Genomic DNA, 17,728 nt, shown 5'->3' with positions numbered 1-17,728 from the left:
GGAGGATATTTGGAAGAGGGTCTTGAATCGAGGTCTCACAAATCGAACATGAGTGTCCTAAAAAATTGGCTATTCTGGTCTCTCCCCATCTCATCCTCCCCATGTCTACAAAAGCTCTATCCTGGCCCAGAGAAACCTTCCCAACAAACAAGTGTCAGTTTTGACAATTTCCCATTTTCAGACGAAAAAAGTTTATTGAACGTTTCCTGATCTTCTTGCCTCCTCCTCCTTGAAGCACACGTACTTCACAGGCCAAATATATTATGCAAAATGAGCCAGACACGGGAGACTAATTATCTAATAGCATGAAGTTCAACTACTTCTAAGCAACAATTGCAAGCTATGTCTTTTATTTTAATACTACTGGAGAACAATGTATTGACCCAAAAACTCAGATGAAGAGATCACTTCTTAATTAAATCTTCTCTCAAATCCCACCTTGTATTCCAGAAATAAAACAAAGGCAGTTACAATGACAGTTTGATACATATAAATAAGCCTATTTAACATGCATAATGTAGCATCCCTGGATATCAAGCATTTTTCTCGCCAATCTTCCATCTAATTTGGAAAAGCTAACATGGCAAAAACTTCCCCTCACCACATAGAGTTGTTTCCAAATGCTGCCCCATTCCCATAATGTAGTGGTAACTTCTTGCACCAATGGAATTTCAGCAGGTACTATGTTCTCTGTATTTCTAAGGAGAGGGGAAAAAGTGACAAATTAACATGACTAAAACCTAACAAACCAACAGTGAAGTATTTCTCACTTAATGTCCTAGAACTTAGTTCTTAGACAGTGATGATCCATCCATTAGTAAGATTAAATGACAATTAATACCTACGTTCTCTGTCTCCTTAGCTTGTATAGTTAAAACTAATCAGATAGTTTTATTCCTTTTTAATGAGGTTGCAAGTGTGTTCACAATTCAGTTATTCCATTCCCACTTCCCAATTAATAAAAGCCCAGTATAAACTGAAGAGTCATGTACCAAGTAGATATCTACTTTCATTTTAGATAGAAGCAGTCTAAAATTCAATAATGTCAGTTAACCAAATGCAACAGTGACAATGAAATACCTTTTCTTTTCAACAGTAACTTCTTTGATGTGGATAAAAGATTTAGGAAATATTCCCTATTGGAAACAAAACCAAAAACAACACACATTTGTCATTCTACTCCAGTGTTTCTTAAAACAATAAATTCAAGTTATTCCAAAACACTACACCATGCCATTACCATTTTCCCTGTTTATTAACCATAGAAAGCAGACCATAAATGTGCCTTGAAGTCCTCCAATGAGGCAACCAAACCCTGGGTTTTGGTCCAAAGTTATTTATACTTCAAACACATAGCTGGTGGTACTTTTGTTGCAACAATAAGATAAAATAGACCCCTTAAGTACACACATAATGGTGATGTACTATAAATGGACATTTCCCCTTTATATGTCAATTCTGCTGCTCCTTAGGCAGTTGTTTGCAATTTTTACTGTGCCCCAAAGGCTTCCTACTGCAAAACACTAAGTATCTGTAGTCACCCCTCCTGCCCAAGACACTCACAAGGCTTCTGAGAAGTAAACAAGTCATTATTTATAGGAACTTTGATAAATATTGTTTGGTTACAACTGGATATTTTTAAGAGATCACAAGTTTGGTTGATAAAAGTAATGGTGCTGAAGTGAATACTTAGATTTATGAAAATCAATTGACTTGGTACTGTACAAGATTTTGATTCAACTAGAATGATATACTTCGAGATAGGTCAGTTAGCCAGTGTTCAATCCATTCCATGTGTCATGTTAATTTTTCTAATTGTAAACCAAGGTGGTCAGGGACACAATACCATACTCCAGATGTCCCTAAACTTCCAGCTACTGGAAGTTGGGACTGGATGTCAAGAGATGGATCACTCAAAATTCCACTCTTCTGTTCATTTCCTCTGCAGGATCTGGCACTGGCCCCTATGAGAGACTGGATACTGGGCTAGATTGACCATTGGTCTTACCCAGCATAGCCTTTCTTAAAAGGGGAATCATTATCAAGCTGGTATGTTTTGGGGAGGGATCCTGAAGGGATTGCTTCTTGGTCCTACACTATTTAACCTTTTCATCAGTGACCTGGAAAAAAAAGCAAATTACTGATAAAGCTTGCAGGTGACAAAGATTGGGGGAGTGGTAAATAATGAAGAGTCACTGACACAGAGTAATCTGAATCACTTGGTAAGCAGGGCTCCAGCAACATGCATTTTAAGACCAACAAATGTAAAAAGTCAGACCCTAGGAACAAAGAAAATAGGCCATCCTTACAAGACTTTATCCTAGGACACACTGACTTTGAAAAAGACTTGGCTCTCATGATGGATAATCAGCTCAACACAAGCTCCCAGTACGATGCTGTGGCCACAAGAGAGCTAATGCGATCCTTGGATGTATGAACACAGACATCCCAAGTAGGAGCAGGAAGGTTATATTATCTCTGTATTTGGCACTGGTGCAACTGCTAGTGGAATCACGTGTTCAGATTGAAAGTCCTCAATTCCGGAAGGATGTTGATACGAACATCAAGATTGGATTAATTCTATAAAATATGCTCTAGTTCAGGCAAGTCCTGTAGCTCACGTTATACAAGCAATCAAACTAGATGATCACAACAATCCCTTCAGTATTTAAACTGTATCTATAAACATATCTGGACAAAATCAGCAACGTTAGTGGTCTGAGGGAAACAGACGACAGAAATGGTAGCGTATATATCGACACTTCCATTGAAGTGAAGGAGCAACAGTCTGAAGGGAAGACGATGACTTAGTGGACACAATCACCTCTGCCCAATAAATGGCTTTTGTGACAAATAGCCTGTCCCTACCACCCTACAAAACGTTAAGCTCACAGTATGGGGCTAAGGCTGTGAGGAATCTGCAGGGTTTCTTGAATGAAACTGAAAGAGCGTCCCTTCCTTACACTTTATGGATAAAGGAAGCCATTTAAACTGACCATATGCCTTCTACATCCACAACCAGATGTGCCCACAAACAACTGAGATTTCAGTAATGTCTAGCAAGGTGCCAGGCACATGCTCTAGCAAGGGATTTCTCTCAAAAAACAGATTTGATTTTCTTATCGTCAATTGATCTCTGCAGACAACTGCTGAGTAGGCAAGGTTAGTTCATCTGATACATACTGGCACTGCGGCAACTGAGTTCTTGCATGTTATCCTCAAGGAACCTTTGACTCTCTCAGTCTGGTCTTTTGAGGAAGAAATCTCCCTCACGTTAGCAAGCAAAGCTGCTGATATGCCTAGATATGGTAACAGAGCTAGGATTTCTTTGGACTTGAAGGGATTAGAGCCAGCACATCATCTGTGACTGACACATCAAATGTAGCCTAATATGTTCCAGAAATTAAGCCTTTCAGACTTTCCTGGCAACACCCTTTAATTTCAAATGGCTCTCACTCTAGATTTCAACTTGGAGATTTACTAAATTTTAAACCTCTGGAACATATTTGGCTAGATTTGATGTGTCAGTCAAAGATGATGTGCTGGCTTTCTATATCACAGCTCTCTTGCCCAGTGATTGGCTCAAGCTGGAAACTGAAGTTGTTATCCTCCTGATTGTCGTACTACACATATTGAGTAACGGAATCTCATCTGCTGCCTCTTCTGCAGCGTACATCCTAACAGTTCACCTCTTTTTTGAAGGTGGTGGAGGATGAATACATTCATCAGTGTTTCTTGGCCCTTTTGTTTCATTGGGAAGGTCTCATAATACTATGTAGAGGAGTCTCCAGCGCACTTAACTTTGCAGGTTTCTGAATTTACAAAGTAGGTTATATACAAAAATCTACATTAAAGAAATTGAGATCTCAGTTTCAAATATTAGGAAGTGCTAGCATTAAGCTCATGCAAGCTCAGTTAGGCACCTCTATACATATATGTCTTATGATAAATGGCCCCCTCCCATCAGATAGCAAGTCTGTGGCAGTGTGTAATATACTGTTCAATATCCCCCCAATTTAATGAATATTCATTTTAATATGCACATTTTGGTGAATTAGTTGTACAACATTTGATAGAAAGACAGCCATATACAATTCTTTTGGGGTATAACGCTCAACACAAGAGAGTTCAAAGAATGGAGAGAGTAAAAAAACCTTGCAAATTGTTTAAGAAACATTATTGGCCCAATTCAGAATATTTTAGGCAAATAGTTCAAGTGCATCTGGATGCAAATTTTCACTGACCCGAATTTCAAAAAGGGTAAGGATGAGTAAGTGGCTAGTTCTGGTCTATACTTTAAAAGCAAGATTTTCAGGTTCACTTTAGTCTGTTAAGTCATTATCAGCATGAAGGACCAAATTCAACAGCAACTCCTGAGGCAGGAGAAGCTTCAAAAAGGGAGCAGCTCAAATGTCAAGGGGGGTGAGGGGATGGGGAGAAAGAGGAGTGACTCTGCTTCCTCACCTTGATCTAGACAACACACATGCAGACAGCAACCTATTCTCTTCATGAAGATTCTGCTGAGGTGCTGCTACTGCACCAGCAGGCATCACCTCCTGTTCTTGATACAGTACCTGAGCATTGGAGGGCCCTCCATAATACCTGCAACAGCTAGTAATGGCAGCAGGGGAGTCAGGTGGCCTACACATCTACTATTAGCATTATTATTTTTAGTGCTCAGATGGAACACAAATAAATAGATTCTACATATTTATAAAGAAAACATCATTTGCACTGATACCATAACTGATACAGGACTTCAAGTGACTCAGCCAGAGGTTAGGGGTCTATTACAGGAGTGAGGGGGTGAGGTTCTGTGGCCTGCTATGTGCAGAAGGTCAGATTAGATGATTACAATGCAGATGTACCTTAGAGTCTATGATACTCACTTGCTTAAAACATGACACCACGGGCACTTTAATAAAAGAAAATCAAACCTATAGGAGTCTGGTAAGTTTTATACAATACCTTTAACCTGGATCTCACCTGCCAACTTGGATCTCACCTGCCAACTGAGTAATTCATTTCTCAGTTTAAGATTCTTTCTTTAGGTATTTGTAAAACAATTTACAAGATGCCTGTTGGATAACAGTTCCTTGCTTAATCTAAGAACATTAAAGTTGTAATTATGTCCATGTAAACACATCACAGAGCAGTAAGTAAATAGCTGGTAACAAACATGCAAATCTGTTCCAGTTTTGGCGGAGCCAAGTAGCAGTAATGTTTACGTCATTCACATATTCTAATCTGAACACAGGGCAAAATGTTCTCAGCAAATTTGAAGAAAAAGGATAGAGATATATGCTGCTCAAGTTTGATCTTATTGTAGCTGATGGCTCCCCCTGCCTGAGAATAGCTAAAATTACTGCCCACAGACTATCTTGACCAGAAGTCACAAGAAAGTGTGCTAAACCAGCTGCAGACTCAGGATACATGAAGTGAGATTTAGACCAAAAGTGGGTGCATTCGGACGCAAAGACAAATACCAAAAAACTTAACTAGTAAATGAAGGAGAGCAACAGATGATAGACTGAACACTTACTTCATAGTAACACCCAATCAAGATGGCTTATTGACTGAAACTGCAAGCTCAATGCTGAATCTTATGTTCATGGATCAATCTGTTCAGGGGCAGGTGGGCTACGTTGTCTTCTGCACTTTTTAAAAGTATCCCCTGATCCTCAAGCATCCTCCTGTGAGTGGCTATACAGGATTTTTGTCCCCTTTCCCCAGACTAACAAGATTATGGATTTCCTTTATAATAGCGTTTGCCATTTTAGTGTGCACCTGGATCCACAGAAAGTATTAACAGCATAATTAGTTTCCAGTGACTGAAACATGCCCCTCCTAGGGACTGTAGTTTTGAAACTTGTTAAGAACATAATGATCAGGTTACTCAAAGCAGTGAAAATAGGACAAGAATTAGACCCTGTTAAGAAGGTCCTCCATGGATTTTGGTTAGGCATTTATATTAAATGACCCAAACATCACTTTACTGACACTAGGAATGTCCTACTTCTCAGATATATTCATTTTCTGCGATAGCTCTGTTCTGAGACTTTCATACACATGCAGGTAGTGCTGATCACATTTACAAATATTTCATCTCTTTTGCGATATTGACTACTGCTCCCTAGTAGTCTGCATGGTGTTTTATCCGAATAGTGGACTTATTTAAAAAAAAAAATCTGTGTTATCCTCCACTCAAACCCCCAAATAAACTTTTCTGTCTCTGTGACAAATTCAATAAAAATCAAGTAAACCTCTAGGTATTTTTTACTGAACTCAGGTGCTTGAGTATGTCAAATGACAAGTTAACCCTGCAGGAAGTCATAACTGAAACGTGTTATGTTTGAATTCATAACACAATGAAAGTTGAAGTTAACACAGTAACTACAAGCTAACTGAGGAACTCAGATTCTAACTCTGAAACATCCATGTTGACAAACATGCGCAAGACACCAAAACAATTACAGTTTAAGACTTGTGCTGTCATTCCTAGCCAATAACTTGAAGCTTGATGGGAATTTATATTGAATCTGGGCTTAGGAATGTTTGTAACAAATGCTGAAGCACTTACAATATTTTACAATTTCGCAACAAATTAACTTTAAACAAGTATTTCAGGTCACATCTTCATCAGCGCTCTTGACCTGGAGGCACAGCCGTTCTTTTCTCTTTGATTTGTTTTACACAATCTTCTCTTCTCTTCTCTTCATATTTAAGAACAAATTTCAGGTCAAATCCTTTTCACCTTACCCACCATGTAGAGTCCCACCGAACTAAAACAGAATGAGGTGGTTGGGCTAACTGATCAGGGGGGAGAGATAGCTCAGTAGTTTGAGCATTGGCCTGCTAAACCCAAGGTTGTGAGTTCAATCCTTGAGGGGGCCACTTAAGGATCTGGGGCAAAATCAGTACTTGGTCCTGCTAGTGAAGGCAGGGGGCTGGACTCAATGACCTTTCAAGGTCCCTTCCAGTTCTAGGAGACAGGATATCGCCATTAATTTTTAAATTTAATTTAATTTAATCAGGATTTGATTCTTTGACAGCTCTGAAATAAACTAACACAAAGAAGTGAAGTTGTTTATTTTTAGCATAAAATCTTACAAGAATGTAAAGTACAGCCTTACCTCGAACCCTTTGTGTCTTACTAGGTATCCTTTGTACCAATCTGGAAAAATCGAGAAGAGAACAGAACTCAGTACAACGGAATACTTGCATAAATTGCACAAAAATAAATTCATATGATGTTTATCATCATCATTGCGTGTAACATAATAAAGCATGGAAAGTAACAGCAAAGCTCGTTCAAGATTAAATATAGTACATCTAAAAACGTAAGGCCCTCCATTTCTTGTGTTTAGACAAAACCAAAGTGTGGGCCAGAAAGCACCCATTAGAGTAACTCCCCTTGTATGAATTTGGATCAATATTTGGTCACCCGGTGTTTATGGGATAGGACACATCCTGTACTCCCAACCCATTTATTCCTGGTTATTGTAAATAACCAAGTGTAGCATATCAAGGCCCATTTACCCCGTATGTAGGAACTAAACATAAAACTTTCAAATCTGATCCCTTTGTGGTATCTTAGTCTTTAATTGATGATACCATTTCCACCCATGGTCCCTTCATGTAAGCACTGAAAATTATGACCCAAGGAAAAAATCTGCAAAAGACGACACTCAAAAAAAGTTGTAGGGAGTTTTAGCTTCTTTTGAGCAAGAAGAATAAAAGCTGTTCTTTTCTCAGGAGTGGCTTTACATGTAGGCATATATAATAGAAAACCACAACTCTGAACTCAACACAAAGCTATGAAGTACTAAATATATCAAACGCAAGCTAGAACAATTAAACCAAAAGGTGTCAAACCAACATGCATTCACTTCTACCTCCATTCCAAGTCTGCTTCTCTAGTGTTGCAGACAAAATAAATTCAGCTAGTCAGATTTTTCCCCTTCATACCATTTTTTGTGAATGCCTGAATGTTTTTAATGCCTTCTCCCTACTTCTCCTTAAGCTTACTTTCTACTGGCATCGTTTCTCTTGATTGCTGGTTCTGTTCTGTTCTTCTCTGCTATCTTTCTTCTTGTTGATCCCTTCTTCACCCATTTCTGCTCTATTAAACTTTTACTTTATTTGATGCCTACAGCAATGCTATTTGTAACAATTTTAATCGGCATTTACTCAAAGCAGCTTGCATTATGTACATAGAGACATTCTGCTCTCATCTAACAAATTAGTTTTAAAACAACCCATTAAGTTTTCAGACTTGTGGGTCTAGTCTAGTATGTTCCCAGTATACCAGGTAATCTAGGTCACCACAATTCCCAAGACTTGATTTGCTTCACCTTTGTCATTACTCAGACAAAGATGTGACCTATGAATATCTGGTTACTGGATACTGACAGAAACAAGTATGCCCCACCCACTGTTAAACATCAACATTTTGTAGTTGTTGCAAGAAGAACTAACCCTGAAGACTTCTGATATGCAGCTGAACGAAATAAGCAAAACAGGATGATAGAACGTACTACACAAGCAATACTGCAGAAATCAATAGAGATAGGTATTGAGGCAATACAAGGCATACTAACATCTTGACATTCTAAACCCACTATTAATCACATAGCTCTCAAACATTCAATCACTCCCAACAAAGTACAAAAAGCAAGTCCTCTGTGCGCTCATTGCTTAAAAAAGTCTACCGAGGCCTGATAGTTGAGAGGAAGATTCAAATACATAGAGCTAAAGTGAGAGCTTTGAGAAATGCAGGACCATCATGGAGGTTTTACTCAATTCGTCAGCATGAGACTCATTCTCTTTTCATCAAAAAAAAGCAGAATTTCATCTTGCACTTGTAATAAAAAAGGGCTTGCCCCATTTATACCAAAATAAAGTTGGGATGGGACTTTGCAAGTAGTTTGAAACTTAAATGTTATGCTGTAATACAATTTGGAACGTATACAACAAACAAAAGAGATCTATGCCACCACCCTCAACAAAAAGCGTACTACAGGTCATAGTATATCTGGCAGAGAAACTGGGCCCACTGAGCTTTCAAAGCTGCTTTGTCCAAATATGCCCCAATCCTGCTATCTGATTGACACAAACAGGCCCATACGCTCATATGGATCCCCTCTAATTTGCATGGGATTCTATCTGGTTATTATGTACATCAGACAGCAGGCCACAGTTGGTTACTAATTGTCTGTGTTAACTATTTCACAGAGCTGTTAATAGCCAGGATATGAAGCCAAAATGATTACCCTGGCCCTCTTTTCTTAAGATGTAATAGAAATTGGTTTCACTATGGAAATTCCCCACAAGTACTTCATTTCTTGTTTTGAATTGCATTAAGATGTATTAACCTACAACCCTGTGAACATAACAAGTAGGGGTCACAAAAGGGTGCTAATTGGCTTCTAGCACCAAAGACATCAGGGCCACTGCACATTAGCTGCTAGTTCACATGCTCCACTACAGAAAGGTTTGCCAATCTCCATATAAAGCACTCTTGTTGTGAACAGCAGCACTCCTACTCTTGTAACTAAGCTACTAAATAAAAAAAATTAGAAGCAGCAATATTCTAATGATCAATTTAGTTGCAGTTTTTAAAACAAAGGTTCAAAAGAGGGATTTTCATAAGTGCTCAGTGCCAGTGTAACTCTGGTCTGATAGTACACAATGAGCATTTTACCACTGAGTGCAACAGAAACAGAATTAAACCCACACTGAGCAGTTATGAATATCCCACCCTAAATCTAAAACTGAGTAAAGTAGTTGTACATAATCTACATGCCCATTTACAACAGTGTGCACAAAAACCCCATTTCATGCATCATTCATCACTGGTGCACACAGTCGCCATGACTGCACACCATCATATGAGCTTTTTTGTATATGCGATTTGGGCAAAGTCTGCATTACAGATGCATGTACATAAAAGAGTAAACAAATCTGTTCACACACACACACACACACACACACACACACACACGCTTTTTTTATGCTTATCAGCTACAATTTGCAGTAGGACATACCTTTCAAAATATCTGGAATAAGACTAACTTCCTCACTTACACAATATGAAAGATTCCACTTCCCTCATTGAGCAACTGTTTTGAGAAGACCACAAATTTCACAGCAAGTCAAGGGCTGAGTATTTTAAATTTTATTCAGACAGATGACAACAACCCTTTGTGAAATTTTGTTTTATTTTGTTATTCAGCATAATAGCACTGCACTGCTTCCCGGGTTCTGCTAATGGGCCTTGTACAGCAGACAGAATGCAAGACAGAACATTAACATACTCTAGACTAAACTATACATGAGGCAAATCACTGTAAAAAAGATAAGTGTTTGTGTTTTTTTAAAAAGCCTTGCTGTACACTCAAATAGAAGCCAGGAAAGGGGGAGGGGAAACCTCAAGTAAATGAATTCCTTATCTCCCAGTCACCACAATATTAAAAGAGGTTGGCACAGCCCAAAGGAACCTTCTACCTCTCTGCAGAGGGTTAATTGAAAGGACATGGGGGGTGAGAAAACAGATGTGTCTGAGGATTCTTCAAACCCCCCCCCCCCACACACACACACACACACATACAAAACAATTTGTGGAAAGGGTCCATTCTAGTCTTAACTAATGAGAGGAGGCTGAGGAAAGCATCTTCTGCAGGAGGCCTGATTCTCACTGATATTTAGGAGGCTACCTCCACTTCCCCTGAGACAGGGCCTACCAGACGTCTGATGCCCCAGCATTTTGATGCCCTTTTGGGGGAAAAGAGAAGCAAGTTTAGACCTCCAAAGTCTGCCTAGAGAGGCCATCCAGGATCAATGGCTAGTGGAAACAATGCAAAGCTGTTCTTCAGCAGCTAGAAGGGCTGGGAGTGGGCAGAAGTAAATCTTGGCAAGGCAGGCAAGGTAAGAAGGACTGGCTACTTCCTCCAGGAGCAGTTCTGGGTGAAGTGGCAACAAAAGGAAAGATCTCCCATCTTAACCCAGAAGTCCAGCCAGGTCAGGGCCCTAATTCTGACCGCACTTTTTGAAAATTTTGTTTTACATAGTAGAATTTAAAGCCCAAGTGGCCACCTTGAGTAGGACATCAATTGACTCTGTAAAGTTAAAAGGAGCTTGCTTTGGGGGAATGCTCCACTGGCTCTGGCAAACCTGTCACATCCCCAGTCACTTCTGAGGGATGCATTTCTTGCCCAATGGGCCCATCACCATCCCTTGCTCAACTCCATTTTAGAGCCATGAGATCTCTTTTTTAGATGAGAAGGAATGACATTTCTCCCCTCAAATCAAGACATACCAAACACTAGTAGTGCATACACCAACATCCTTTCCCAAGACCCTGTTGCCCTGTACAACCAGAGAAGAGTTCAGCTCTGCCCATTGGAATGAGTTGGGCTTGGATAGCTTCATACATATCCATTCCAAGGAGGCATGTAGGGAGGCATAGACTGGAACAGGCTTGTGGATCTACCATTAGAGCTAGTGTTATTTTTTTTTTTTTTTGTCAATTAGTAAATTTGCTGCAAAATATATATTTTTGGTGCACCAAAACTATTTGTTAATTTGGGCCTAATAGAGCAAATAGTTTCAGCTGAAAAAAGTGTACTGGGGTGGGGGAAGAGGATGTCAAATTGGTTTGTTAAAACATTTTTGGAATGTGTTTGGTTTTTCATTTCAAACGAGAAAAAACAAAGAAATCACTTTAACTACCATCCACGGTTACAGTGTCTGGTTCAAATTAAGCAGGCAGGGAAAGGACAATCAAGTTGAGCTGTGAATAAAACGTTTTTTCCCATCCTGAGAAAAATTTTCATTGTAAGAAGCTTCCTGTTCTGCACTGGGAGAAAACTGAGACCCTAGAATTTTTTTGTGCAAAATAGAGACCGCCAGCCCCAGGATTGCCAGAGTTTAGGGCACTCACCTGGGATGTGGAAGATGCAGGCTGTAGTTCCTACCCTACCAGACTTGCACCAGTGACTTGAACGTGGGTCTCACACATCCCAGGTTAGTGCAATAACTATCAGGTTCACACTTTCTCCAATTTCCCATCAGCTCTATAGTTAAACTTTGCAGGTTCTAGGGAGGTTGTGGGTCAGTACTTCTGTGCTTTTTTAAAGAGCCACCCTCCAGTCTACTAGTGAAAATATTTGTGCTCTAGCTGCTCATCATGCATTCCCTTTGCCTCCCCCTTGTTTTCATGCCATACTTCAAGATACCTTCATCTTCCTCCATGGCTCCACCAATTTCCTTCAAATTCCTCATTAAAATCCACCTGTTTATTTTAGCGTTCCAAGATTGATCTCCTCTCCAGCACTGTCTGATGTCATTTTCATTCCTCAGCATATTTCATTTGTGTTTTGTCTGCATTATACTCCAGCCCGTACAGGCTGCAACCTTGTGCTTCATGGGTTTGTGAAGCAGTGTTCACATTTATGGCGTCTGGTAATAACTTACATAACTGAACAGCAGCTGAACAAATGTGCAGAACAATAAAGCCTTCCCCTCTTAATTGTATTTTCTGTGTCCTAAGATGGCATTTTAAACAAGAAAAAGAAAAAAATTAAACACCACTGAACTACAGTAGCAATGTTTTCCAGTTCCTATTTAAGGCCAGCTTTAGGAAAAGGGGTAGAAACCTGTCATCATGGATGAATTAGTAGCTTGGTCCTGTGGACCTTGTGTATTTACAACTCCCACTAGTTTCAATGAGAGCAGAACTAGACCCAATGTTACCTGCTATAATCAGGATAGATTGGGAATTGAGTAGTAGAGCCACAAAGAGTTCACTTTTGCACAAGCCATGTTGTAATTCATTGTTGCGAGATGCTCTGGAGCAGTTTTGTTTATTAAATCTTTGCACTATAAAACATCTGTCTAATACTTCTCTTCCTTCACAGTGTATATGCAAGTGTAACCACCACAGCTGTGGTTTTGGGTGGGAACCAGTCTCTTACAAGCTGCATGATGAAGAAATGAGGGGAGAAAAACCAAACACTTACCTACAGTAACTGTTGTTCTTAATGGTGTGTTGTGCACATGTATAATTTTACTGCATTTGCATGCCCCCAAAGCACTTAAGTCAGACTCTTGCCAGCAGTACTATTAGGTGGAATGTGCACCCTCACTCTCCTCATACATTGAGCTTAAGTCATAAAATGGGCATGTCCACCACTTCAGTTCCATCTCCCTCTAGTGAAGTTATTGTCTAAAAGTAGTGGGGCAGGTGGGAGGGTTGTGGAATGTATGAGCACACACATCTGAGAACAGTTACTGTAGGCAAGTAATCCATTTCTCTCCTTCAAGTGACATATACATTCTGCTGCCTCTGTAGCAGTTTCCTTACAGATAGTAGGATTGTGAATTATCTGAACCGAGACTGCAATGCTGACTTGCTGAAGCTCGGCTGTTCGAGAGCCTAAGTTATGTACAAATGACCACGTTTCTGCTTTACAGATATCTGTTATCAGAACATTGTTCAACAATACAGAGGAAGTGGACTGAGCCCTGGGGGCATGAGTTGGGGGGGGGTTTTGGTGGTGAAGAGATTTTTGCAAGATTGTAATCAAGTTTGATACTGTCAGAGATCCAGTGAGATATGTTGAGCTATCACTGATTGGTCCTTTGACTCTCTCTGCATGGGCTATAAAGAGCCTGGGATCACACTGAACAACAGTGCGATCAAGGTGGAACAGCAAAGTTTTGTAAATATCCAAGGTATGAAGTCTTTCTTCATTTGAAAGAATGAGGTTTTGGGGGAAACACTGGAAATGAATAGATTGGTTCTGATGGAAAGATGACACCACATTTTCAATGAACTTAGGGTGTCATCTGAAAGGAACCTTGTCCTCATTCATAGGGGAAAAAAATTAAGGACAGTTAGTTAGCAGAACTCGTAGCTGAGACACTCTTCTTGCAGAAGTTATTGCCTCCAGAAATACAATGGTGATGTTACTAGGGGTTTTAAAGAGTCCATTAGCCTTTAAAGACTAGGTTAAGATCCCATGATGGTACTTGGTCAGATACTAGACAATATAGACATGGACTAGTTTTTTCAGAAATCTGGATACTGGAGGGTGAGAGTTGGGGTTATTTTTTCCAATGTACATTACTTTACATTTACCAACATTAAATTTCATTTGCCATTTTGTTGTCCAATCACTTAGTTTTGTGAGATCTTTTTGAAGTTCTTCACAGTCTGCTTTGGTCTTAACAATCTTGAGCAGTTTAGTATCATCTTCAAACTTTGCCACCTCACTGTTTACCCCTTTCTCCAGATCATTTATGAATAAGTTGAATAGGATTGGTCCGAGGACTGACCCTTGGGGAACACCACTAGTTACCCTTCTCCATTCTGAGAATTTACCATTAATTCCTACCCTTTGTTCCCGGTCTTTTAACCGGTTCTCAATCCATGAAAGGACCTTCCCTTTTATCCTATGACAGCTTAATTTACATAAGAGCCTTTGGTGAGGGTCCTTGTCAAAGGCTTTCTCGAAAGCTAAGTACACTATGTCCACTGGATCCCCCTTGTCCACGTTTGTTGACCCCTTCAAGGAACTCTAATAGATTAGTAAGACACGATTTCCCTTTACAGAAACCATGTTGACTATTGCTCAACAGTTTATGTTTTTCTATGTGTCTAACAATTTTATTCTTAACTATTGTTTCGACTAATTTGCCCAGTACCAACGTTAGACTTACCGGTCTGTAATTGCCGGGATCACCTCTAGAGCCCTTTTTAAATATTGGTGTTACATTAGCTAACTTCCTGTCATTGGGTACAGAAGCCGATTTAAAGGACAGGTTACAAACCTTAGTTAATAGTTCCGCAACTTCACATTTGAGTTCTTTCAGAACTCTTGGGTGAATGCCATCTGGTACCGGTGACTTGTTAATGTTAAGTTTATCAATTAATTCCAAAACCTCCTCTAGTGACACTTCAATCTGTGACAGTGCCTCAGATTTGTCACCTACAAAAGCCGGCTCAGGTTTGGGAATCTCCCTAACATCCTCAGCCGTGAAGACTGAAGCAAAGAATCCATTTAGTTTCTCCGCAATGCCTTTATCGTCTTTAAGCGCTCCTTTTGTATCTCGATCATCAAGGGGCCCCACTGGTTGTTTAGCAGGCTTCCTGCTTCTGATGTAATTAAAAAACATTTTGTTATTACCTTTGGAGTTTTTGGCTACCCGTTCTTCAAACTCCTCTTTGGCTTTCTTATTACATCTTGCACTTAATTTGGCAGTGTTTATGCTCCTTTCTATTTGCCTCACTAGGATTTGATTTCCACTTTTTAAAGGAAGTCTTTATCTCTCACTGCTTCTTTTACATGGTTGTTAAGCCACAGTGGCTCTTTTTTAGTTCTTTTACTGTGTTTCTTAATTTGGGGTATACATTGAAGTTGGGCTTCTATTATGGTGTCTTTAAAAAGCACCCATGCAGCTTGCAGGAATTTCACTTTAGTCACTGTACCTTTTAACTTCTGTTTAACTAACCCCCTCATTTTTGCATAGTTCCCCCTTTTGAAATTAAATGCCACAGTGTTGGGCTCTTGAGATGTTCTTCCCACCACAGGGATGTTGAATGCTATTGTATTATGGTCACTATTTCCAAGTGGTCCTGTTATAAAAACAACAAGGAGTCTGGTGGCACCTTAAAGACTAACAGATTTATTTGGGCATAAGCTTTCGTGACTCACGAAAGCTTATGCCCAAATAAATCTGTTAGTCTTTAAGGTGCCACCAGACTCCTTGTTGTTTTTGTAGATACAGACTAACACGGCTACCCCCTGATACTTGGGTCCTGTTATAGTTACCTTTTGGACCAACTCCTGCGCTCCACTCAGGACTAAATCTAGAGGTTCCCATACCAGCTGCTCCATGAAGCAGTCATTTAAAGTATCGAGAAATTTTATCTCTGCATTTCATCCTGAAGTGAAATGTTCCCAGTCAATATGGGGATAATTGAAATCCCCCACTATTATTGAGTTCTTAATTTTGATAGCCTCTCTAATTTCCCTTAGCATTTCATCATCACTATCACTGTCCTGGTCAGGTGGTCGATAATAGATCCCTAATGTTATATTCTTATTAGAGCATGACATTTCTATCCATAGAGATTCTATGAAACATGTGGATTCACTTAAGATTTTTACTTCATTTGATTCTACATTTTCTTTTACATATAGTGTCATTCCCTCCCCCCTCCCTCCCCCCCGCACAACCTGTTCTGTCCTTCCGATATATTTTGTACCCCGGAATGATTGTGTCCCATTGATTGTTCTCAGTCCACCAGGTTTCTGTGATGCCTTTTATATCAATATCCTCCTTTATCACAAGGCACTCTAGTTCACTCATCTTATTATTTAGACTTCTAGCATTTGTGTACAAGCACTTTAAAAACTTGTCACTGTTTATTTGTCTGCCCTTTTCTGATGTGTCAGATTCTTTTTTATGTGAATGTTTATCATCTGATCTGACCCTCACATTTATGATACCTCAAACCAGTATTGGAGGACTTACTGGAAGGCTTCTTCTGAGAAGATTAAGATTTTGAGCACTTGTCAGCATCAGAAAGCTTCAAGGAGGCCAGTGGCGAAGATGAAAAGCATTATTTTTCACCTGACTTGTGCTTTGAGTTGCTGGTGGCTGGAGGAACATTTCTCATGGATTTAGAATCTGTCACCTCATGTTTGGGATCTGGTTTCAATGCAGGACACATTCCTCTTTCATCAGATGAACTTCTAGACAAAAGTCCCTCTGCTTTTTTGTTCTATACATGCAAAGATTTTCAGAATACACTGGCTAACCAAAGCAAACAGCCACAGAGAACTCCAACTTTCACTGAGAGGAGATGGCAGACAAGGAGAGCTGGGGTACATATGCCACCTAGTGGTACTACTGGCAAAAATCTTCAACTCAGGTGCATTGGGCACACACACACACCTGCAATTTCCAGTTTGCATCAAGTTCCAGTCTTATGTTATTCCTTTTTGCATCTTCCCATCTTAGTTCTGTCTTACTTCCACCCTTTGTCCACATACACCAATAATTTGGAGCAACTCATTCAATGTTAATGATGTGCAACTAGTTTTAAATTTTGGCCAGCATTATTTAATGCATGCTAATAATCATTGTTTGGCACTTGAGGTAAATGGAGTGAGATGTTTTGATTTCTAAAAAGTGTTTCTTGTAAGGCAGCTCTGACATACAAGAAGAGTGAAATATTATGTATTAAAGAAATTCTTTGTGTTAAGGGGGAATTTTAAAACAATAAACCTCACACACATACAACCCATGTATTATCTTCAAAACTCAATTCTTCCATCAGATAAGCACAGTGCACCTAAGTGGGGCTGACAACAACCTCAACTCTTTATCCACCTGGATTCCTTCATCCTTAATGTTTTGCATGAAAACCACATACACTTTAATATTTCTGACAACAGATGTCCAAGGATGAATATACTCTGACCCAAAGAAAGCAAATTTAGACTAACCAAGTACAGCAGGACCTATCCTGGTTTTGAAACTCTTACAATATTAAATGTTGTTTTTGTAGTTGTAGTACATTATGTGCTTCTTGGTAGAACAGGTAGATCTAGATGTAAGACAATCCATCTTAACATCTGTGTAACTCTCATCAGTATACTCACAGGTTGAAGGGAAGTAGGGGAAGGGAAAATAAGTTGAATACCCCCTTTCCTTTACC

At 39.5% G+C, this 17,728-nt stretch overlaps 1 protein-coding gene across 1 annotated transcript in view; it reads right to left on the bottom strand.

Annotated features, from left to right (window-relative positions):
- The window catches only part of DOCK2 (dedicator of cytokinesis 2), a 500,577-nt gene that overhangs the window by 453,519 nt on the left and 29,330 nt on the right, over window positions 1-17,728 (bottom strand). The window contains exons 3-5 of the mRNA XM_054038081.1: window positions 7,134-7,174; window positions 1,081-1,136; window positions 602-698 (exon numbers count right to left, since the gene is read on the bottom strand). Of these exons, the coding sequence (XP_053894056.1) occupies window positions 602-698; window positions 1,081-1,136; window positions 7,134-7,174 (194 nt within the window). The remainder of the gene's footprint in view (window positions 1-601; window positions 699-1,080; window positions 1,137-7,133; window positions 7,175-17,728) is intronic.

Source organism: Malaclemys terrapin, chromosome 8 (genome assembly GCF_027887155.1).
Source record: "Malaclemys terrapin pileata isolate rMalTer1 chromosome 8, rMalTer1.hap1, whole genome shotgun sequence".
Classification (NCBI taxonomy): Eukaryota; Metazoa; Chordata; order Testudines; family Emydidae; genus Malaclemys; species Malaclemys terrapin.
This window is presented reverse-complemented; position numbering and strand designations above follow the sequence as displayed.